General features: G+C 44.3%; 1 protein-coding gene across 3 annotated transcripts in view; it reads right to left on the bottom strand.

The window, feature by feature from the left end:
• Positions 1 to 24,900, bottom strand: part of SCARB2 (scavenger receptor class B member 2) — a 44,223-nt gene extending 19,323 nt beyond the window's left edge. For 2 of the 3 annotated variants that reach the window (XM_089526307.1, XM_089526306.1), the window contains exons 1-7: positions 24,638 to 24,900; positions 7,422 to 7,579; positions 6,384 to 6,531; positions 5,004 to 5,192; positions 4,061 to 4,152; positions 3,452 to 3,571; positions 2,208 to 2,386 (exon numbers count right to left, since the gene is read on the bottom strand). In XM_089526307.1, coding sequence (XP_089382433.1) covers positions 2,208 to 2,386; positions 3,452 to 3,571; positions 4,061 to 4,152; positions 5,004 to 5,192; positions 6,384 to 6,531; positions 7,422 to 7,579; positions 24,638 to 24,754 — 1,003 coding nt within the window. In that variant the 5' untranslated portion in view covers positions 24,755 to 24,900. Of the gene's footprint in view, positions 1 to 2,207; positions 2,387 to 3,451; positions 3,572 to 4,060; positions 4,153 to 5,003; positions 5,193 to 6,383; positions 6,532 to 7,421; positions 7,580 to 24,501; positions 24,563 to 24,637 lie in introns of those variants that run through there. The other variant, XM_089526308.1, reaches the window with a different exon arrangement.
• Between the last annotated feature and the right edge of the window lie 346 nt (positions 24,901 to 25,246).

Below are 25,246 nucleotides of genomic sequence, written 5' to 3'. Positions count from 1 at the left end.
AATGCTATGGAATTCTGGGATCTGTGGTTTGGTAAGACATTTAGCCTTCTCTGTCAGAGAGCCCTGGTGTCATGAGAAACCACAAATTCCAGAGTTCCATAGCAATCAGCCATGGCAATGAAAGCAGTCCTTGATGTGCAGCACAGCTGCAACCTGAGACTTAGTATGTGACTTGACCAAGGTCACCCAGTGGCTTCCAGATAGGGTTTTGAACCCTGGTCTCCTATTATACTAATCCAACACTCAAACCACTATGCTTACTCTCTGCATGGGGGTAGCAGGCATTTTTTAAAACTAAAAACCAGTTGTTGGGGAAGGTTCAGATATTGCTTCCCATGCATAATGGTCTCTAATACGGATTGTTTACTTGCCTGTAACAAAGACAAGAATCTTTTAACTACAGACTACCTACAGTATTTATCATAAAATGTAGTTTAGCTCTCAGTGAGCCTTGTGATCACAGATATGGGGCTAAAAGTAAAACAGCTTTCCTTAAGCCACCTAAAATGTTCAAATCTGAGTTTAGATCTGAACCAGGAACATCCTACCATTTCATGAAGTCTGGTACCTCAACTGCTTTAGTACAGCATTTGAATGTTTTTTCAGGCTGCAATGCCCAAATCTTCCAGCCAGCATAGCCAGTTGTAGTCCATAAAAGTAATGTTTCTAAATTCTGTTCTTCTCATGAGTCTTCAAATCATTTCTGACTTATTGTGATCCTAAAGCAGTGGTCCCCAAACTGTGTCCTTTAAGAGATTTTGGACTTTAGTTCCCAGAAGCCTCAGCCATTTTGGCCAATAGTATGGGCTTCTGGGAGTTGAAGTCCAAAATCCCTTAAAGAACACAGTTTGGAGACCACTGCCCCAAAGCAAACCTATTATCTTGGCTTGATTTATTCAGAGGGTTTTTCCATGGTCTTCCTGTGAGGCTGAGAGTGTGGGACTTGACTAAAGTCACTGAGTGGGTTCCTGTGGTGAAGAGGGGATTCAAACCCTGGTCTCTAGAGTCCTAGTCCAACATCCAAGCCACTACAACACACTGGCTCTGTACTCTGTATGAAAGTCTGGGATTTGAAGCAAAATGTTGTAGTGGAGGTTGCTCCTGTTCAGCAGTCATAACACCCAGACTTGCCCTTTTGAACGATATTCCATTCTGTTCCCTTTCAGGTTTTTTAAATTTAATTTTATTTGTTTTACCACCACCACCGAACATACTCAGTTTTCAGCAGATTATCTGGGATGCCTCCTCAGGCCCCTAAGTACACCCCCCCTGCCACCACCAAAGACTATAGGCCCAAACACAGGCCAAAAGAAGCGGCTTCTAGTTACTTTGGAGGCATGTGGTTTAAATGATGCATGTCTCCAAAGTAGCCGGAAGCAGCACTGAAGCCACACTCCAGTCCTTAGGGTTGGACTCAGGTTACTCTTTTGTCTCCTCTGTTCCACCCCTAAGCCTCCTCCTGGCCTGCCGATAACTCTTTCTTGTGCGTAAAATTACCTTAAAATGCAGGTTCAAAGACTGCTATCTGTATAAAGCAAGAATAAGAATTATAAGACTCTCCAGATTTGTAAATAGACTCCAAGTCCCAGCAGGGAGCAAAGGCAATGGTGAGAAATGCTGGGAGTTACAGATCAACAAGACCTAGTGGGCTGAATTATTCCCACCACATACTGTAGTGCAGGGCTAAGGCCCTCCAGATGTTTTGGACTGCAACTTCTAACATCATTGGTAATGTTGCCCAGGGCCAGTGGGAGTCATAGTTGCACGAGATCTGGAAGGTCACATGTTCCCCAACCCTGCTGGAGATGGAGCTGGGATTGTTTTGATCCTACACAATTTGTTGTTGTTGCTGTGGACTACAACTCTGGAGATCAGAGTTCAGCTCTCCATTTGGCCATGGAAACCCACTGGGTGACTTTGAGCAAGTCATACACTCTCACTACCAGAAACCTCCATGACAGATTTGCCTTTGGCTGTCTTAAGTTGGAAACGACTTGTAGGCATACAACGAGAAAGAATTCTTAGAACAGGCAGTCATTTTATTCCACTGTTTCTAAATGATGGTATTCTTACCAAACCTTTGTAGCAGTCACAGATGGCAAGGCTAAAGAAGTCCATAAAATGATGCATAAAATTATGATACAGAAGAAAATTTAAGGTCATCATGGTATCAGGAAGTGTCAAAACTTGCACTGCTGCTCCCATACCTTGCTTGCAGGCGCTGACATTCAAAAGTCCTGCTCCTAGGCAGTTTCCAGCTGGTACACAAAACCCAGCATTGTCTGGATTACTGGAAGCATTGGCAAAGAGTCTCATGGGAGGCACAAACCGATAAGCTGAGATCCCCTGGACCGTTACATACTTGTCAAATGTTAGGTACAAAGACCTGTAAAGGAAAGAAGGTGAAGACTGGGATTTTAAAAAAATTAAACACGCATTGCACACACATACACAGAGAGAATATTGTAGTGAGCCGCCAAAACTACATTCTGGAGCAGTGGCCTATAAGGTCCATTACATTGTGTCCCCGCTGAACCTCTATTTACTGAAAAAGAAAAAGTGAAGCATACATTTTTCTTAAACATGCATGTGGTCATTAACCAGATGTAAAAAAGAGCTTTTGAATGAGGTGTACTGTGATGCAATTTTATTCTTGTTATTTTTAAAAATGCTTTTATATTGTTTTAAATTGTAGGAGTTTTTAAAATAAGGCATCATATTTCATTGTGTTACAGTCAGTGTGGTTTCCACTAGGGCTCTGGGAGACTACAGCCTGAATTCCCCCACTGGATGAATTTGCACAAGTCACACTCTCTCAGCCTCAAAGAAAGGCAATGGCAAACCCGCTCTAAACAAATCTTGCCAACTGTACCCCTTGATCAGGTTGCCTTAGAGTCACCATGAGTTGCAAATGACTTTAAGACATTTTTTTAAAAGTGTTTTATCAATTTTTGTTTTTCTTTTTTTTTAAACCATGCTTTGTTTGAATCTACGGCCCAGTACACACTGGCGCTATGCGCAGACCTGGGGCCAATTTTAGGGCTTGGGAGAGCGGAGCATCCGTATGCTCTCAAGCACTACCACGCTGTCCGGGCGCCATTTTGGCATGCGTGCATTCACATGGCACACGTGCCGATGACATGCCTCATGCGCCGCATCCGAATAGTGTGGTGTGCAAGGGACATCACTGCGCTGCTGCAGGGTGCTAATGGCGCCTTGGCAGCAGCAGAGAGCCGTGTTTCACGGCTCCTTTTTCCGGGTGTATTGTTACCGCGATGTGTGGTCGCCGCAGCAATGATCTGCAGGAGAAAGGGGTGGCATCTCACCGCCCCTTTCTGCCTGTCTGTATCCTTCCTATATTGCAAGCTACCTTAAGGCTCATGCCCAGTGAAATGGAGGATATAAATAAAAAACAAAAACAATGCATTCTTGGGGTAGCCGCCATTCTTACCTGCAGAAATCTGAGGAAAAGACATAGACCATTTCATCTATGCCTATTAACGGATGAAATGTAGAACCATCAGTTCCATTTATCATATTACTAACTGGTGAAGACCACCAGTTTAGTGCACTGTAAGAAAAGAAGAATAAGGATGGAGGAGAAACAGGAAGTTTGGAACAAATAGAAAATAAATACTTTGCAAGAGGTGCTTTTGCAAGATGTGAAACACGTTATGGCTAATATTCTCAAGAGACCACTTTCTCTTTAATGCCCAATCATGATTAAGTTGTGTCCAGATGAAATCCCACGTCTAGGATGAACAATGTGATGCTTGATACATTTGCCACTTCATTTTTCTTTAATCATTTAGAGAGAATCTTATCAAACTACAGCATGTGGGAAGGTGAGAGTTACTCCTTCCCTTTCTTGCTGCTATCCTCACCCCCTCCACCCCCTCAAGCTAATCACATTAAGAAAACAAAGGCCCACTCGGACTGATTTGTACATTTTTGAAATAAAAGGAATTTTTCAGAATTTGATCCATGGCATATGCAATGCAATCAATTTTCCCACTAAACGTGAAACAAGGAAGCAAAAAATATAAAAAAAGAACATTACTCTTTTCCTCTCCATTTGATAATCCTTGTGAAGTCAAGATAGTTCTTCTTTCCACTTAGCATGATGTACTCGCCATCATCAGTTCCATTCGTCTAGAAACAAATCCAGATAAGCAGACAAAAAGAGAGCAATCATTTTCTTGGTATTTTTGTTTGGTTACTAAAATGTGGCCAAATAAGATGGCAGGCAAGAATCTCCTAATGGCTGACACCATTACAAGCATTGGGAGATCCTACTGAAATGAGGAAGGCCAAAGGGCTCACCAGCAGAGCACCTGCTTTACACACAGAAGGTCCGAGACTCAGTATCTGGCATTTCCGAATAAGGCTAGGAAAAACTGCTGTCTTAAACTTTATAAAGCTGACATCAGTCAAGAGCTAATAATGGCTGCTGCCACACTGCACAGTTAATGCAGAATTAAAATGGCACATGTTCTCACAGGCTCTGGGCTGTGCCTGTGAGATCAAAGAAGGAAGGGATCAGTCAAATGGCTCCACAGAAATAAAGAGAGGGTTAAATATAATCTGAATTCTTTCTCACAGGACAACAGGAGCTCCAGGTTCAAAATTAACACCCATATTACAACATGTTCCTTGCCTTTATTCAACCAGGTCAATGAGAAGGGAGGAATAAAAACAGGTAAGATGACTGAGCTGAGTGTCATGCCTCTCACCTGGGATAGCATAGCAATCACTGTAATTTTGGGGGCTGGTGTTCAAGCCTGCAGATGGAGAGCATTCTAAATGCAACTGAATCACAGATTTGTATATTGGGGCTGGGATCGTGGTTACTGGTGCAAAGCAAAACTCAAAGGGGAAGGAGGGAATATACAGGGTTTTCACAGTTTTATCCTTTCACGGGGAGGGGGAATGTTTGCATCATCGGAGAAAGGAAAAAAGAAAAAGGAATGACCTAGTCACACCCTCTGAAAGTAGAAGCTCACCTTTTTAAAAAAGCCAAAATCTGAGTCAATACTGGGACGAAATTTGTGTAAAGCACTGAGAAGTTTGTCTGTGTAACCCCACAACAGCTCATGTACTGAGTGTGTCGTGAACATCTCTTCTTCATATAAGAGGAGCAAAATCTCTGCAGGTAAATGCATGGGAGTTGATGTAGCCAGGTCCATTGCAACCTTAAACAGAGAGTAGAAAATACATATTAGCATGTGACATATATATGAACTTACTAGGTAGAATCCTGTGAGAACTATGCGCAGGCATAATGTCATTGCTATGTATGTACTTTTATGGTAATTGCAAAGCCAGGTACCCAGCTCCTCCATCCTTAACCTAGGTTTCTCTAGATCATGGCAGAACGTAGGATTCAAATCCATGACCACCAAAGGCATTTCATGGTCTCAGCAAGGAATGGACAAACTTTTATTCCTTTACAAAGACACATGCAGCAGTGGGTGACAGCTGTATGTCATGGTGGTAAGCAAAGGATGGATTAATAGTGTGTTATGACATCCCCTCAAACGTCATTCAGACATTCTTCCTCTCATAAATACATAGACCATCCATCCACCTATGCCTTTATTTATTATATCCGGCCTTTCTCCCTCACTGGGACTCAAGGCAACTTACAAACAGGCAGAGAATACAATAAAACACATGTTATTAAAACATGCAAAAGTTATACTAAAACCTAAATAATATAATTACTAAAATTAAAACCAATTAAAATGGTACTTTAAAACAGATTAAAAAAACAGTACAGTGCCATAAAAGGCCCCCACTTTTTTGTTAATATCAGTTTCCAAAGGCTTTCTGGCTAACCTGCTGCCAAAAGGAAAACAAAGAAAGAACCTTTCATACTTGGCTAGGAAGGGAGTTCTAAAATGTGGAAGCAGCAATAGAGAAGGCCTTCTCCCATGTTCCAACCAACCATGCCTGTGAAGGTGGTGGGATAGAGAGAAGGGTCTCCCTGACATATCTTAAAGTTCAGGCAGGCTCATAGGAAAAGATGTCCTTCAACATTTCCCAAAATAAATAAATAATGTTCCAAAATATTTTCTTATTGTGTGCATGGCATTTCCACAATGCTTGGAGCCCTCCCCAGGGCCTCCAGGGGTCCAAATGAATTTTTTCAACATTTTTAAAAATGTTTTTTGTCTCAAAATGCCCCCTAGGGGCACAGGAAGGCCCCAAATATACCCCATGACACCTAGAGGCAGTGTTGTGTAATTTAATGAATAATATAACACATTACATAATACTATTACTTTTTGCTTTCCAAAGTACAGTGGGCTTTTGGTATCTGCTTCCAGACCAGTTATCTGTATTTGTTGTGCACCTTGCCACCAGGACAGTTCAAGACTTACCACTGCAGGCACATTCACTGTTCTGATCCGATCAATTTCTGGATCTCCCACTGACATCTCACGTTCAAAGAAATAAGTTTTGGGGTTGAAAGAAGAGACTTTAGTGTCATTGTCTAAAATATGGACATCAACTCGGGGCCTGACTTCCCTGTAAAAAGGGAGAAAGAAACATTTAGCTTTTTAAAAATGCATCAGAAACACATACAGAGATGAAGTCAAAAGAAGTGTTGTCCCTTTATGAAAGGATGCACTATGTAAAAACTACTGTAGTCTTTAACACAGGGAGCATTAAGTGACAAAAGCACCACTACATAAGGCTGTCAGATAGTCCCAACTCTGCTGATGGCAGAGTTGAGATACGTTACTTTTCTGCATGGCATCTCCCAAAATCTCCAGCCAACATGATGTTGGGCCAGCTGGCTGGGGGATTCTGGGAGTTATGACCCAAAGAACTTAATTTGCCTATGGTACTCTTGCAACCTTTCCCTCATCTCTGTATCCCCTGAATTTAAGATAGAGTCACAGAGTCATAAATTCTATGGCATTAGTCTCAGAATCATAATAACAGCACTTATCATTTTTAGTGAAGAAAACCAACAATCAGCACAAACATATTTTTAATGTTAAGGCCCTCTAATAGAAATATGAATGCCAATTGTTACCCCTGCTCCTAATTATTCCATTCCTTCAATACATGTTGATAAATAAATAAACACATAAATAAATAAATCCATCTGAGCAATCTCCAAGACCTTAGGAAGCCTTTCCAGACTGAAAGTTCTTTGGAGAAGCCCAGAACCTAGGTCAGATAAAATTTTAGCAAGCAGGCTGCTCCACCAGATGTTAAGATGATCTACATGTGTATGCTGCAGAGTAGTGGTCCCCAAACTGTGTTCTTTAAGGGATTTGGAGCTTCAGTTCCCAGAATCCCAGATTATTGGCCAACATGGCTGAAGCTTCTGGGACCTGATGTCCAAAATCTCTTAAAGGGCACAGTTTGGGGACCACTACCATAGAGTATAAAGTGAACAAAAGTACCTGTAAGTGTATGGTCCAACTTCTCTCACTAAAGGAGATTCACCCTGAAGCACTTCTAAAGGGTTGGTCAAGTTAAAAAAGAAGAACTGCATATAAACGGGTGGTGAAGATTCTTCCCACATCTCAAAAACTTCTGTACCATTTTTTAACACCATTTGCTGAAAAACAAAAAGGCAAACAATAAGTCACACCTTCAAAAAGGGCACAGAGTATAAAATTTAACATGCAAACAGAAAGAATCTATTCACTCAGTAGCTCAAAACTAAACATTTAACAAGTCTTGTGCTGTGTCAGGAAATAAAAAGAACATGATCAAAATCTCTATAGATTACATGTACACAGAAAATTTGCACTGGTCTCTTAAATTTTGTCTCCATGGGCCAAAACGCCCGATTTCCCCCTTTCCCAGACCAAATCCAGGGCAAAACACACTTACAAGGGAGTAAAAAACCTTACCTGTTCTGGGAAGATCCGGAGCTCTCTATTTTCGTGGCATGCCAGCTGTCTGCATGGGTGTCCCACTGGCCCACTGAGTGTATTCACCACCACCGCAGGTCACTTATTCTGAGGTCACGCATGTGACCATTGCTGGACCCCTCATTCTGACCTCAGAAGTGAGCAACCTACAGTGGTGGTGAATGCACCAGATGGCTCAGCAGGATGCCTGTGCAGAAAACCACTGCACCACAGAAAAAGAGGCCAAGGGAATGGGGGGAAATGGAGCAGCTGCCCCTGGAGTATCCTGGCCAGTACAGATGAGGCCTTAGAACAGGAAGTTGAGAAGCTGGACCATGTCCAGAAGAGGGCAACCAAAATGGCGAAGGGTCTGGAAACCATGCCCTATGAAGAGTAACTTAGGGAGCTGAGTATGTTTAGCCTGGAGAAGAGAAGGTTAAGAGGTGATGTGATAGCCCTGTTTAAATATTTGAAAGGATGTCATATCGAGGAGGGAGCAAGCTTCTTTTCTGCTGCTTCAGAGAACAGGACCTGGAACAATGAATGCAAGCTACAGGAAAAGAGATTCCACCTCAACATTAGGAAGAGCCTCCTGACAGTAAGAGTTGTTCAACACTAGAACGCTCTGCCTCACAGTGTGGTGGTCTCCTTCTTTGGATGTTTAAACAGAGGCTGGATGGCCATGTGTCAGGTGTGTGTGTGTGTTTTGATTGTGAGTTCCTGCATGGCATGATGTCGCCACCATGCCATGTTAGATATCGCCAGCAGCACGCCACTTCAGGACTGTCTGTCCTGGGCCTAAGATTCTAATACTTCTTCCTGGCATTCTAATTCTCCATATACACAGATTTTTTCTCATATCCATTAGTACTGAACAATGCATTAAAAATGCAAATTCTGATCTACTCGAAAAAATGTTGAGTTCTGACACACAGAGTTGTACTGGCATTGAAAAAAAAACAAAACACTGCACTATACACTTCTATGACAATGATTTAAAAATAAAAATTCATGGGTAGCCATGTTGGCTGTGCAGAAATATACACATTTCCCAAGCAGTGATACCTTTGTTGTGCCACTTCCAAAGCATAAAATACATTATGCAAGCTTTTGAGGCTTCATTGGCTATGCAGAGGTACAATAATCAGGGGCTAGCCTGAAGAAGGAGGCTCCTCCCTCCCTAACTGTCATCTTTCGGCCTCTGAGGTAGAGAGAAGGCTGGCCCAGTACCATCAGGGGCTAGCCTGAAGAAAGAGGCTCCTCCCTCCCTGTCATCTTTCGGCCTCTGAGGGAGAGAGAAGGCTGGCCCAGTACCATCGGGCTAGCCTGAAGAAAGAGGCTCCTCCCTCCCTAACTGTCTTCTTTCGGCCTCTGAGGGAGAGAGAAGGCTGGCCCAGTACCATCAGGGGCTAGCCTGAAGACAGAGGCTCCTCCCTCCCTAACTGTCATCTTTCGGCCTCTGAGGGAGAGAGAAGGCTGGCCCAGTACCATCAGGGGCTAGCCTGAAGAAAGAGGCTCCTCCCTCCCTAACTGTCATCTTTCGGCCTCTGAGGGAGAGAGAAGGCTGGCCCAGTACCATCAGGGGCTAGCCTGAAGACAGAGGCTCCTCCCTCCCTAACTGTCATCTTTCGGCCTCTGAGGGAGAGAGAAGGCTGGCCCAGTACCATCAGGGGCTAGCCTGAAGAAAGAGGCTCCTCCCTCCCTAACTGTCATCTTTCGGCCTCTGAGGGAGAGAGAAGGCTGGCCCAGTACCATCAGGGGCTAGCCTGAAGAAAGAGGCTCCTCCCTCCCTAACTGTCATCTTTCGGCCTCTGAGGGAGAGAGAAGGCTGGCCCAGTACCATCAGGGGCTAGCCTGAAGAAAGAGGCTCCTCCCTCCCTGTCATCTTTCGGCCTCTGAGGGAGAGAGAAGGCTGGCCCAGTACCATCGGGCTAGCCTGAAGAAAGAGGCTCCTCCCTCCCTAACTGTCATCTTTCGGCCTCTGAGGGAGAGAGAAGGCTGGCCCAGTACCATCAGGGGCTAGCCTGAAGAAAGAGGCTCCTCCCTCCCTAACTGTCATCTTTCGGCCTCTGAGGGAGAGAGAAGGCTGGCCCAGTACCATCAGGGGCTAGCCTGAAGACAGAGGCTCCTCCCTCCCTAACTGTCATCTTTCGGCCTCTGAGGGAGAGAGAAGGCTGGCCCAGTACCATCAGGGGCTAGCCTGAAGAAAGAGGCTCCTCCCTCCCTAACTGTCATCTTTCGGCCTCTGAGGGAGAGAGAAGGCTGGCCCAGTACCATCAGGTTAGCCTGAAGAAGAAGAGCCCTTCCTCTGGTCCATCTGCCTTGGTCCAGGCCTCAGAGGGAGAGAAGAATGCTGGACCTGATTCCCTCCCTCCCTCACCATTCCCTTCTCCTTTTGTTTCGTGTCTTTTAGATTGTAAGCCTGTGGGCAGGGAACTGTCTGTTATCCCCTCTATTGTAAACCGCTCGGATTCCCAGTGATTGGGCGGTATATAAATAAAACCTATTATTATTATTATTATTATTATTATTATTATTATTTTGTTGTCAGAGGAATAGCTATGGTCATCTGATTCAGTAGGCACTGCAAGACTTTTGGACTGTCAGAAAGATGAACATGATATAAGCAAGTCCACTGTATCATAAGTATGAAATGACACTGAATTTTTTACACTGAAATGTAAAATTTCTGATTTTTTGAAGCCATGGCAGGGAGAGGGAAGTATTTTAATTTGTTAGGGGAGGAATGAAAATTCTCAGAAAAATGGGGGGGGGGGGGGAGTGATATTCACACATTTCATTTGTTACTTTAGAAAAATATTATGGTTTGCCATAAGATTATCACAACTGGCCAATTAAAAGTACAGTTTATTCAGACAACAACACCAAACTGAATTTAACATTTTTATTTTGTGTTACAAATGGAGCTACAAGTTCCTGAACTCTAGGGAAACATGGCCTCTAAAGAACATATTTGGTTTTTCCAGTTTATTAAAGCAAGCAAAAATCAGTAAAAAGAGAAGAAACCATCAACATTGGTAAGACTAAGAAAATTGTTTAGTCTTCTCTAGGTCTCCATAGTGTCAAGCAGACACGATGCACCTGTTTTCTACAAAAAGAAGTGACAAAAGAACAAAACCATGAACTGCAGTAATCTGATATGATACAGTCTTAATTGCCATTCTGTTACATTGTTTTCAGAAATCATTTTGGATGAGTAAATATGTTAACATATTGTCTGAAACATTTTAGTCATCGTGCTAAAATGTATTCATTTATTTAAACACTTCTATCCCACCCATCCTTCACAATGAGATCACAGAGTGGCATACAAGAAACAATTTAAAACAATTCCAGCTTAAAACCATAAACACTTTAAACAAGATAAAAACATGCTGAACAATATTTATTTAAAATAACATATTCCATGGTCTTCTTTCCCAATTTTTCTGTGTCCCCCCTGCAACTTTTCTGGGTCTTTCTATTTCCAACTAGGTTCATATTCCAGAGCAACATCTGAGGAAAAACTAGTGTTTTCCCATATTTTTTCCAGTTGATTTTTCCTGGGCCTTCACACACACACACACACACACGTAAATCATAGCAATGACAAAGAACAATAGCTTGTGACAATTCTGTTCATGATTAAATGTATGCAACACCAATTGCGTCACCATCCACAGCTGCACAACTAGCCAACCAGTGGTGTGGCCATTACAGCAGCACAACCAATATCAACACAAGCAACACTGTTAAACAAATTAAATCTTTACAACAGCACAGCACACTCCCTCGGAGAGTGATGGAGTCTCCTTCTTTGGAGGTCTTTAAACAGAGCCTGGATGGCCATCTGTCAGAGGTGCTTGGACTGTGTATTGCTGCATGGCAGGGGGTTGGATCTGATGGCCCTTGAGCTACCTTTCCGACTCTATGATTCTAAGATATACTTAAGTTAGGATGGAATGTGGTGGCTCAGTGGTTAAGATACCAATTCTGACGATCGGAAGGTTGGCAGTTCAAGGCTGGAGTGCTGCATGATGGGGTGAGCTCCTATCACTAGTCCCAGCTTCTGTCAACCTAGCAGTTGGAAAGCATGCAAATGCAAGTAGATTAATAGGTACCACTTTGGTAGGAAGGTAACAGCATTCGGTGCAATCATGCCGGCCACATGACCTCAGGAGTTGTCTTCGGACCATGCTGGCTCTTTGGCTTAGTAATGGAGATGAGCACCACTCCCTACAGTTGGTTACAACTAGACATACATGTCAAGGGGCTACCTTTAGCTTTACTAAAGTTAGGATGGTCCACGCCATCATATATTCCATTTCAATGTATCAGTGTGAAATCTGGACAGTTAATTAAGCCGATAGGAAGAGAATCAACTAATTTGAAATGTGGTCCTGGGGAGGAGACCATGGGCTGCTAAAAAGACAAATAAATGGGTCCTAGAGCAAATCAAACCTGAATTCTCCCTAGAAGCTAAAATGACTAAACTTAGGCTGATGTGTACTTTGACCATATCATGAGAAGACATGGCTCACTACAATAATGGTAAGGTAGAAGGCAGTAGGAAAAGAGGACGACTGCTTTCCAGATAGCCTCAGTCAAGGAAACAACAGCCTTGAGTGTGCAAGATCTGATGATGATAGGGTCACCTGGAGGTCTCTCATTCACAGAGTTGTCATAAGTCCTAGTTTACTTGACAGCAGTTAACAACAGTCTGAAATAAATTAAATCTCACTCTTGAACTAAATAATAACAATAAGAAAGGGAAGGCTAAAAGCATTATGGGACAAGTGGTAGGATGAGAAGACATAATGCAAAATTAAGCAAATAGAAGAAAACTGGGAAGAATCAGGCAGAGAGGGAAGATTTCCTGTTTCTGGCCTGGCTTGGTTCATCCTTCCTTAGTAATCTGGTGGCCCCAGTCCTCTAGAGATCATCATACTGCTGGCATACTTAGAAACTTAGGGCCCTTTCAAGCTAGACAATTATAGCACTATGATTTTACCTTAACTGCCCTGGCTGCATCCTATAGGACACTGAGGTTTTGTAATCTGGGAAGACACCAGAGTTCTCCATTTGAGGTGCTCCTGAATTCTCCTCACATAACTGCAAATTCTAGAATTCCACAGGATGAAACTGTGGCAGCTGACACACAGAGCCATAATTCTGAGGTGTGAAAGGGCCCACTACCGCTCAAAGTGCCCGAGCTAAAGCAATTCACTGGCCTCTGACTCTTCCATTGAAGGCAACAAATGCTGAGATGAGGACAGGAATGTTATTCTCGGGGTTGAACGTCTGGTTCCTCTAAACCCTGCATAACTCCTTGTCTTCTTCCCTCATGAAGCAAGAAGGTTAAATTATACAAAACATTCATCTATGTCATATATACTTCATAAGCATTTTAAATGATTGTGAAGTTGTTATGTTTGGTAACTGTTTTCACTTTAGTTCTTTGCCTCACAAGGAATTTTTGTATTTCACAATCTATGGATATATATATGTATATCCTATGGAGTTTGCCACACTCATTTCTTTGCCTCAAGATGTGGCTAATTCCATTAAGTCTGCAAACCTCATCCAGATTTTCATTTATGACTATTAGAACTGCAGAGTCAATCGCTTTTTCAGAGCTCTTAATCAAATTCACACACACACCTCCTCCATTTCTGCTGAACATTTAGCCAGAATGCAAAGTTCAAAAGCTTGCTTGTCAGGGCACACCAAAACATCACAAGCTAAGAAAGATAATGCCCTATTGTAGATGCTGTTTTTCCTCTATGGACATTGGCAGTTTATCTACGCTTTGCATTCCAGCAGACTCTGAAACTATCTTTTGGGGGGGGGGGGGGGGGAGACCTCAAAGGCCTCTTTACTAATAAGATGCAGGAGAAAACAGCAATCACATACAGATAGCGGTCAAAGTCTGAAGTAGGTTAGAGTGAAAAGGTGTACTTTTTTTTGGTTAGCATTCAAAACTAGCAGGGGGGGATGCATTGGACATGGTGCCTGATCCTGCAAAAGGTAAGAATACATGAACCTAAAATAAAGTTAATTACCAAAAAAGAAATAAAACCCCAGAAAGCACCCAGTCTTGCAATAAGAGGAGTATGTCTGAATAAGTTATGTTCAAGAGATTTTGCCCACATAAACCACACCTTAACAAAGGAGTAGCACTTCTTGCTCAACAGTATACTTAAATTTGAGCAGCTCAGAGCTGAAGTGCAAATAAAGCAGATATCCTTTTTGGGAAAAGCTCACTCTTGATTTGGTTTCAGGATTCTGGAACGTTTCATGATACAGATCTGTAGGCTGGAGACACTGAGCTACAAGTACACAACTCAGTACTGTGCATATTTACTCAGATGTCCAACTGAGTTCAGTGGGACTTACCACCAAATAAACAAGCATATAGTTGCAACCTTAGAAGCCAACACAAAGGTGTAGGACTGACACTTGGGTTCAAAGAACCCCTGTAGAACCTCACAATCCAATACAGTTCACAATGCAGCAATACCATACTAAACTCATCCATATACAGTTTCAAGATTAAACAGATAACATAATCTAAGTCTTTAAAAAAAGACTCAAAATCTCTAGAACAGATTAAGTCTCTCATATCCAAAATGCTTGGTTTAGATTTTTGTTGGATTTTGGAATACAGTACCAAGAAAGGCCCGTGGACTTTTGCTGCTTGCTGGGTTGTACCTCCGGAGCCTTGGCTGCTGTGACCCTGCGCAACTGCGCAGTTTAGAGGACTCCCTGCCGGACCATCTACAGCAGTGCCGTGTGAGCTGAGGAACACCTGGGGGAAGGGCAAGGGGTGTGTGTGCCTGGTGAGAGCGGCGCATTATAAACCGGCTTGCCGGCTCCCTCCTCGTCCACACCCCCCAAGAAAGGCCCGTGGACTTTTGCTGCTTGCTGGGTTGTACCTCCGGAGCCTTGGCTGCTGTGACCCTGCGCAACTACGCAGTTTAGAGGACTCCCTGCCGGACCATCTACAGCAGGCAGTAGGGCTAATGGTTGGATATAGCCAGCCGAGCCATAGCTTTAGCGGAATGACTTCATCGTTAGTCTTCCTCTGCTTTGGTTCCTTGATAGGGGAGAGTCTTTGGACATGGAATGTGGGAGGCGTGGGGAGGTGGTTGGCAATTGTGAGGTTGAAGTTGGAGTTTCCATTGGAGCAGTGTGGGGCAGGGGGAGATATGGCGGTAGGAGGGTGGAAATACAAAAGAAAGGAAGGCGAGATCGATGCCTAATATCTATCTCTCCTTCCATCCACTCTCCTAACCATAGAGAACTGAGGGTCAGTGCAACTGTACCACAAACCCTGTCTCTGCTTCTGTGCAATGCCAGGTCAGTTAGGAATAAGACCCACATAATATACGACCTCATCCAAGAGAAGAACTGCGACCTGGCTTGCATTACTGAGACCTGGCTTGGGCCTGAGAAAGAAGCAGTGTGGGCACAGGCCCTCCCGGCCGGGTACTCAGTGAAGGACCAGATCAGGTTAGGTGGGCGGGGTGGTGGTGTTGCCTTGGTCCATAAGAACACCCTTCCTTTGACCAGGAACCATGTCCAAAAAACTGACTTCATCGAGTGTGTTTACCTGACCCTGAGTACCAGGGACAGACTGGGGATTCTGTTGGTCTACCATCCACCCCGTGCGCTAACAGATTCCCTGGCCGAGCTGACACAACTGGTCTCGGAAATGGTGTTGGAGTCCCCTAGGCTTCTTGTCCTGGGGGACCTCAACATCTCTTTCGAGGCCAGTCATGGTCCAACTGGTGCGGCTCAGGAGTTCATGGCTACCATGACTGCCATGGGCCTGTCACAATTGGTTGTAGGGCCCACACATTGTGCGGGTAACACCCTCGATGTTGTCTTTTGTATGGACATGGATAATCCATGGGCAGAGGTTCTTAATGTCTCTGCTCTACCATGGACGGACCATTTCCTGGTCGAAGTTCGAATCAAGGCTTCTACCTTAAGCCCCCCTGGGGGTGGAGGACCTATTAGGATGGTCCACCCTCGAAGGCTGATGGAACCCAAAAGGTTCCAGGAAGCCCTAGAGGGGTATATGGTTGGTACTGACGGCGACTCTGTTGATGCCCTGAGTAACATCTGGGATAAAGATCTCTCCAGGGCTATACACAGTATCGCTCCCAAGCGTCCTTTCCGGCCTGCTTCCAATAAACAACCCTGGTACACAGAAAATCTCAGGGAAAGGAAGCAGGCCGTGCAACGACTAGAGCGCAACTGGCGAAGACAACAGCACTTAGCCGACAAGACACTCCTAGACTCTCTTTTGAAGGCCTATGGAGTGGCGATAAGTGCAGCTAAGCATTCGTTTTATGCTGCACGTATTGCGTCCGCGGAGTCGCGTCCGGCAGAGCTGTTCAGGGTGGTGAGGGAGTTGACACAACTGCCTCCCCTGAACCCTATTTTAGAACCATGTAAAGCCTGCTGCGACGAATTTAACAACTTCTTTGCGGATAAAATCTCTCGGCTAAGGGCTGATCTCAACGCCAGTATTTTTTTCAGAACCTATAAGAGACGCATCCAGAGACTCCGTGGACTCTATTAAACTGGATCACTTTGAGTTTGTTAGTACCGAGGAAGTGGACAAGATTCTTCGAAGTGTTAGGAAGACGACATGCTCTCTCGATCCCTGCCCTTCATGGCTGGCAGCCCAAGGGGGGACGGTGGTTGCTTCTATGCTACGCTGTATAATCAATTCATCTTTCAGGGAGGGGCATTTTCCATCAAGTTTAAAGACAGCAATAGTAAAACTGTTGCTAAAAAACCCCTCCCTGGACCCCCTGATTCGGAAGAATTATCGGCCTGTTTCGCTGCTGCCTTTTCTGGGGAAGGTGATTGAGAGAGCGGTTGCTTTTCAGCTTCAAGGGATCTTGGAAGAATCAGATTTTCTAGACCCATTTCAAACCGGCTTCCGGGCGGGCTATGGAGTTGAGACTGCCATGGTCGCCTTAGTCGATGATCTCCGTCTGGGCATGGACAGGGGTAGCGTGTCCCTATTATTGCTTTTGGACATCTAAGCAGCTTTCGATACCATTGACCACGGTATCCTTCTGGAATGCCTGAGGGAGTTAGGTATCGAGGGCACTGCACTCCAGTGGTTCCATTCCTACCTCTCGGGTAGATTCCAGATGGTGCAGCTGGGGGACGTTTGCTCCGATAAGAGGGCGCTCACATCTGGTGTCCCTCAAGGAGCTATTTTGTCCCCCATGCTATTCAACATTTACACGAAACCGCTGGGAGAGATCATCCGGAGACACGGGGCGCGGTGTTATCAGTACGCTGATGACACCCAAATATGTTTCTCTGTGTCTCCGACTGATGCAGTGACTAGGGATGGCATCTCTCCTCTAAATGCTTGTCTGGAGTCGGTAATGGGCTGGATGAGGGAAAACAAACTCAGTCTGAATCCAGAGAAAATGGAAGTACTAGTGATAGGCTCCCCGGGTCCGGGTGGTGTAATTTGTCCACCTGTCCTGAATGGGGTCACGCTTCCCCTGAAGGACTCAGTTCGCAGCTTGGGGGTGCTTTTGGACTCATCGCTCCAGTTGACTTCTCAGGTGGATGTGATGGTCAGAAGCACTTGCTATCAGCTTTGGCTGATACGCCGGCTGTGACCCTACCTAGACCAGGGGGACCTTGAAACTGTGGTACATGCTCTGGTAACCTCTCGGTTGGATTTCTGTAATGCGCTCTACATGGGGCAACCCTTGTACCAAACTCGGAAGCTTCAAATAGTACAGAATATGGCAGCCAGGTTGGTCACTGGATGTTCCAGGGCTGACCACATAACACCAGTTCTGTATAATCTCCATTGGCTGCCTGTTTGCTTCCGGGCACAATACAAGGTGTTGGTTATAACCTATAAAGCCCTAAATGGCTTGGGCCCAGGGTACTTGGAGGACCGCCTCTCCCCATATAATCCACCCCGCACACTCAGGTCATCTGGGAAGAATCTGTTGAGGATCCCTTCTTCTAGATATATGTCAACTTCACAGAGAGCTTTTTCTATCTCGGCACCTGGGATCTGGAACACCCTTCCTGAGGAACTCTGCGCCACCACCTCCCTAGATTTCTTTAAAAAGAGATTGAAGACTCAGTCCTTCCCCGAGGTTCCTTGTTAGGGTGATCCTTCCCCAAAAATGTGTAACAACCTCAAGTACATCAGCTGGCTTGGTCTTGTTCTTAGAGGTTTAATATGTATTTTATTGGTAATTGTAATGTTTTATCAGTTTCATATTTCTATTGCATTTGTTTTTATATATTGTACTGTTTTATAATTTTCTTGTACACCGCTATGATCTATTTGGAATAGCGGTTTATAAATAAAACGTATTATTATTATTATTATTATTATTATTATTATTATTTTCCAAGAAAACTCCTAACTACTTGAAGGCACACAACACACACACACAAATGAGTATCCTGGCAATATATAGACCTAAGTCTAAACACAAAATTCATTTATAATTCAAATTTTCCCCAAAGGTAATTTTATACAATGATTTGTGCATGAAATACAGTTTGTGTACACTGAACCATCAGCAAGTAAAGGTGTCACTGCAGTCACGCATGGGGTGGGGGTGGGGAATGGATTTTGGAGTGTTTCGAAATTCCAATAAGAGAGACTCAACATGTAACAAAAGAGCTTTTAAAAGACAGCACATAATAAAATCCAAGAAATGATCGGTCTTGATTATACCGGGCCAAAACGCCAAAACATGGGGCATGCTCAGGAGTGTCCTGCTGCCTGCATTCCTCAATAGGAGTTCATTCACTCTTTATTCATCTTTCCAGAGCTCAAGGTGCAAATGCAAACAGTTTCCATGTTAGCCCTGGCTGGCATTATTCTGTTCCATATTTTTTTTTTTACTTGCTATTCTGAAAAATAGAATCATTTGTTGTTAGCTGCCTTCCTATCACTCTCGACTCATGGCGACCAAACTAATGAGACATCTCCAAGGCCAGCTATCCTCTACCTCCCTGCTCAGATCCTGCAGGCTCAGGCCCTTGGCCTCCCTGATTGAGTCTATCCTTCTGGCCTTCCTCTTTTTCAACTGCCCTCTACCTTTCCTAGCATCATTGTCTTTTCTAATGAATCATGACTTCTCATGGCTAAAGTATGACAGCCTCAATTTAGGCATCTTGGCTTCCAGAGAGAGTTCAAGCTTGAATTGTTCTAGAATCCATTTGTTTGTCTTTTGGGCTGTCCATGGTATCCTCAGCACTCTTCTCCAGCACCACCTCTCAAATGAATTAATTTTCTTTTTATCTGCTTTCTTCACTGTCCAGCTGTCACATCCATCAGGGAATAGTGAATACAGTGGCATGAGTGATTCTAACTTTAGTATTCAGCTGTACATCTTTACACTTTAGGATCTTGTTTAGTTCTTTCATAGCTGCTCTTCCCATTCCTAATCTTCTGATTTCTTGACTGCAGCCTCCGTTCTGATCAATGTTTGATCCAAGGTATGGGAAATCTTTAACTATTTTGATTTCCTCATTATCTAGGTTGAATTTATGTAAATCCTCTGTGGCCCTTATATTTGTTTTCTTTAAGTTTAACATTAGGCCTGCCTCTGCACTTTCTTCTAAGATTTTCTTTAGTGATTGTTCCAAGTCTGTAATGTTTTCTGCTACCCTAGCATAGAAACAGAGGGAAAGGTAACAGGGTAGTGTGAGGTAATTCCAAGGCCAGGATACTTAAGGTTCCCCCCAAATATCCTGGCCAGTGCAGACAAGGCTACAGTTTATTAAAAAATAAAACTTTAAAGCTCTGATCATAATAACTATTGGGGTTTTGTTTTTGTTTTTTTGGTGTGACATCCAAACTAGGCAAGCTGGAGCTACTGCTAACCTAAATTACTTCCAAGCCATGATTCCCGTTCTTGGTTAAGGAAGCAATTTGTGGTTAACACTAATCAGAGTTCGCCTATGTACTTACCTAGAGTTTGGACATAACGGCAAGCTATGAGCGTTTCAAACTGCAGAAAGGCATGGAGGAACCTCAGTGATGACTTCCACCCACCTCTGTTGCACCAAGGCTGGGAGAATGGCTGGATGCTTCTGATAATCATCAAAGGGTGGCACCACACATGCCATGACAAGCAGAATGGTTGAAGGCTGGTTATTATATATAATGAAAGGTGACAGCTATGCTTAAAGGAGGCTTATTTATTCCAGGAAATCAATATTCAGGGCTACCTGAAGACTTTGGGTATGTGGGAGGCTGGGAAATCAAGGGTGGAACTGCACACTATTACATACATATATGTAGTGCATCTAACCAAAAGTGCTGATGGCTGTTTTTTGGGAACAGGATTTGGAGCACAAAACACAGTGGAAGAAGGGAGTGCTTGATCCTTTCCATTCCCATCACTTTTCCATTCCAGACCTACCGTGCCCAGCCACTACTCTGTCTCCCCGAGTTATAAAGATCATGTGAGTATTTCTTAGCCAATATCTGCATTATGGAAGTGCAATCAGCTATATGTTACCAATGTGAATACCACAGCATTCTACTAAGGTCCATAGGACAGAAAGAAATTAGGTTCCTTCCCTTGGTTCCTCATTCGCTTCCACTTTGAAAGGCAGCAACCACGAGACAAGCACGGTAACCAAGCACAACCTCTGGCCAAGTGGGGAGTGGGAGTGTCTATCTATACACACACAGACCCAATAACAAATCAACCCACACCATCCAGACCATAAAGGTCACAGTAAGACAACCACCTTGCAGTGCAGAAAGAACAAACTACTATCAGGTTTGCCAGTGGCAAAATATAGAGCTTTCTTTTACTCTCAGCAATGTGTCTGTAATGTGAGAGACTACCATCATAAGAATGTGGCAGGGTGGTGTCTGGATGTACCTGTTGCTGTTATTGTTGCTGTGTATCTTCAAGTCATTTCTATCTTACAGAAAACCTATTGTGGAATTTTCTTAACAGGATTCATTCAAATGGGGGGTTGCCACTATCTTCCTCTTCAGGCTGAGAGAGTGTGACATGCCCGAGGTCTGCCAGTGGGCTTCAATGGCTGAGCAGGGATTGGTATCCTGCTCTCCCTGAGTCCTATTCCAACACTGAAACCACTGCACCATGCTGGCTCCTTTGGTTATACTACACACACCTTTATTGAGACAGTTTTGTTTCACACTTTGTGTTGTTGTTGTTATTATTATTTCCTGCCCCCCCCCCAACACTGAGGATTTATAAACTACTTTGGAATGTGGTACTTCTAAAAAGTTGTTGTATCACATAAATACTTAAGCAAAGAAACAAATATTACTGATTCAATAATATGTTTGACAATACTGTATTAGCCACCCTAAAATTATGCTGCACAATAAGGCAGGCTGTTAAAAAAAACCTTAAATAAATGTACTTGAAGAGACATTGTTGTTTTCTTTTTACTTTCACCTGGCCCTCTGCCACAAACGTCTAACCAATTACATTCAGGCTGGACTAATCGTAAGTCTAGGATGTTAATAGGATGTTAATATGACAGTTGAGGTTAAACCATTGTGCTATAACTGTGCACCATGGGTTCGTCTTTCAAAAAGAATAGCAGAGACCGTTTTTTAAATGACATCTAAAGAAGCGTATAGAACTCTTCCTACTTTACTATTTGGTTGTCCTCCTCCCTGTTCAAGAAATAGAACTACCATGCTGCACCATATCTATGGCAAAGCGTTATGGTATGCCAGGTGTATGTGGACAAACTGTACTTCTGAGCCAGGGTTGCCATTTGTTCTGGAAAACCTGGAAAATTGCAGACTGAAGGAATGTCCTAAAAAATGTCCCGGCCAGCTGGGCCAGTTGAAGTAGTAAATCCTTCTCCTTCGTTGCGGGCCACTGGGTAGGTTAAAATGTGGTAGTGGCACTGAAGCAGGAAACCATGCAAGGAACTGGCATGGATGGAAACCTCATCCCATCCTGCAGGCTTTGTCACCTTATTCTTCAACTCCCTCCCTTCTTCCCTGACAGCCCAGAAGGCAGAAAAGGAAAGGAAGCAAGTAGAGATAGCCTTGTGTAGTCTGATGATTGTGTTAGTGGCTTGAAGCTAAGGCATGATGGAACTTCACTTGTAAATAGTAGCCTCAAGAGAGACAATGGAGTCCCGTTATCCTCTGGGGTCGCTTGGAAGCCTCCCTCTAACACCAGCTGTGGGGAAAAAGAAGGGGAAAAAGAACTCTAGCTTGATACTGGTACTGAAGTCAAATCATAATGGTACAAAAGCCCAATGATTCATGTATTGAACTTGCATAGTCAGAATGTGAATTAATAATTGCATAAAATGCATATGAGATGCATGGATATGAGGGGCTGGAATGTGGCAATCCAATTCCAAGCATATATCAAGAGCCTTTTCCTCACAAGTAACACCAACATTGGGGGTTTGTAAACCACTTTGGAAGACTGCACTTCTGAAAAGTTATTGTATCATATAAATACTTAAGCAGGTGCACACTCTTGGAGTCATTTCACACACGTCTTCAAAAACCGTGTGCCTGGCCATGGAAATGACCCACCACAAAAACACCCAGGACAAGAATTTTCCTCAGCAGCTGGCTTCACCTCAAAGGCAGTCCTCTTCAACGGAGTAGACTCACACATTTCCTTGTCAGTCACGAGTATTGAGTAACTGTGATGAAACAGCGAGTAAAGTACATGTGGGGCAATCCAGATTTTAGGATAAGGAGCAGTGTCTTCCCAGTGGGAAGAGTGCCATGCATCAGGGGTGGGGAGTGTGTTGCTCTACCAGTGCAGTGCAGGGTGACCAGATGTCCTCCTTTTCCAGGACACATCCTACATTTCAACCTTCTGTCCAGGAGGAATTTCAAAATGTCCTTCCTTTTGAGCCTAAGGTCCAAAACACACTGCAGAAATAATCCAAGGTGAGACTGCTTTAACTGGCCTGGCTTAATGCTAGGGAATCCTGGGAATTGTAGTTTATTGTGACACTAGAACTCTGACAGAGAAGGCTAATTGTCTCACAAAACTACAGTCTCCAGAATTCCCTAGCATTGAGACAGGAAAGCTAAAGTGGTCTCAAACTGGATTATTTCTGCAGTGTTTTGGACCCATGAAGCATGAATTTAGATTTATATTCATGTTTGCCTCCATTTTGAGCATGGTTAAGCCTGAATTTATCTTTATATGAGTGTTTTTTCAGCTTTTATTTGGTAAGGACCTCCATTTTTCTTGAATTGCCTTCATTTTACGGTGCCTTGCCCTCCTCTGTGGTTATGACATCTGGTCACCATGTCCAGATGAAGCCGGACTGCAACTCCCATCAGCCACAGTCAACCATGGTTAAGGATCATGTGACCTACGATCCAACATCATCTGGAGGGTCACACGTTCCCCACCCTGGTTATACATTAAGAGAAGAGAGTTGCTGTTGAGACAAGGGAGGGATACGGATACTCTGAGAAAACATTCACATGGTTGCTATTTTTTTCTCTAACACAATCATTCTGCAGATGGGAGAAAGCAATCTTGCAAAACACACACACACACAACCACACTGTTTCTTTTTTGCTCTTTTGCAGCCAGCTGTAAAAAAACCCAGCCACAAACAGCCAACTTCTACCTTACCATAAAGTCAATTATACTAGTGCGGTGTGATCTTGCGCATAGGCTTAATGAGAAAGAAATCCCACTGCGTTCCCTTACAAGTTTATTGGCCAGCTGGGCTTATTCCCAAGTAAACAGGAATGGCACGAAGATAGCGATTTGTGTGTTGGATGACAACTCTGGAGATCAGGGTTAGATTCCCAGCTTGGTCATATAACCCATTAGGTTATATTAATATATTATATTATATTAACCCAACCCCCTCTGGACAAACCTTGCCAAGAAAACCCCATAATTGAGTCGCCTCAAGGTTGCTGTAAGTCAGAAACAACTTGAAGGTACACAATAACAAGGTGACCAGAGGTCCTCCTTTCCCAGGACATGCCCTCCATTTCAACCTTCTCTCCAGGAGGAATTCCAAAACGTCCTCCATTTGGAGCATGGCTAAGGAGCAAGAATTGACATTGAGATGAGTGCTTTTAGGTTTTATTGGGTCATGTCCTCCCCTTTCCCTCCGAAGTCCTACATTTTGCTGTGCTTTATCCTCCTTTGAGGTTAAGGACACCTGGTCACCCTGAACAACAACAACAGCAACAACAATGTGTAAATATTCCCAAACCCAAATACTCTTGTAGTAGTAGTAGTAGTAGTAGTAATGTGAAATCAAAACACCTCTCCAGATAAGAGAGAGAGTCAACCTCTATTTTCTGCCTGGTCCAGTCCTCACTGCAGAAACAATCCAGTTTGGGAGCGCTTTATCTTCTCTGGGTCAATGCTGGGGAACTGTGCCAACTGTCGTTTTGTGACACATTGAGCCTTCTGGAGCCACAACAAACTACAAATCCCAGGATTCCCTGCAGCAGTGAGAGAGGGCAGTTACAGCGGTCTCAAACTGGATTATTTCCGCAGTGTGGACTGGACCTCCATCTTTCTTTCTTTCTTTCTTCCTTCCAGCCCTGACACGCGTCTCGCATCCTATTCCCGTAACGTGTGGACGCTACCCCTTATTAGACCAGTGTCTGCGAAACCTTCTGCTGCAACTTCTTTCCACAGAGGAGCGGACGCCCTCCTCGTCCTCCTTCCTCCTCTCTCCCTGACACGCGTCTCTCTCGCGTAACGTGTGGAGGCCCTCCTCACCTGCTTGACCTGGAGGTCGACCACCTTCTCGAGGACGCGGGCGGCGAGGAGGGCGATGCTGAGGACCAGGCAGGTCAGGGCCAGCACCCCCGCCGAGGCCAGGCACAGCTTCCTCATGGCGGCGGCGGCGGCAGCAGCAGGAGCAGGAGCAGGAGCCAGGCCCGGCAGGGAGAAGAAGAAGAGCCTCTCTCTCTCCGGCTCCTCCTCCTCCTCTTCAGGCGGAGGAGGAAGGAAGGAGGGAGGGCCCAGCCTCGGCCCCTGGCTCCCAGGCCAAAGGGAGGAGGAGGAGGAGGAGGAGGAGGAGGGCCACAGGCCGCTGGGCGCCTTGGTTTCGCTTTCCTATTCCTAGTCCTCTCTCTCTCAGGACTAAGGCGGCCTCCCTCCATGGAGCTCCTCTGAGGCCTAGAAATAAGGGACACGCCGGAAGAAATGCAGCGCTTGCCCATAGGGAGACATTAGAGACAGTGGGAAGATTTGCCCATACGGAGACAGAGAATCATAGAAGGCTTGGAAGAGACCCCGAGGGCCATGATCCAGTCCAACCCCATTCTGCCATGCAGGAAATCCCAATCAAAGCATCCCCCTTCACAGGTGGCCATCCAGCCTCTG

Source organism: Sceloporus occidentalis, unplaced genomic scaffold (genome assembly GCF_023333645.1).
Source record: "Sceloporus occidentalis isolate IW3139 unplaced genomic scaffold, rSceOcc1.0.p SCAF_5, whole genome shotgun sequence".
Taxonomy (NCBI): domain Eukaryota; kingdom Metazoa; phylum Chordata; class Lepidosauria; order Squamata; family Phrynosomatidae; genus Sceloporus; species Sceloporus occidentalis.
This window is presented reverse-complemented; position numbering and strand designations above follow the sequence as displayed.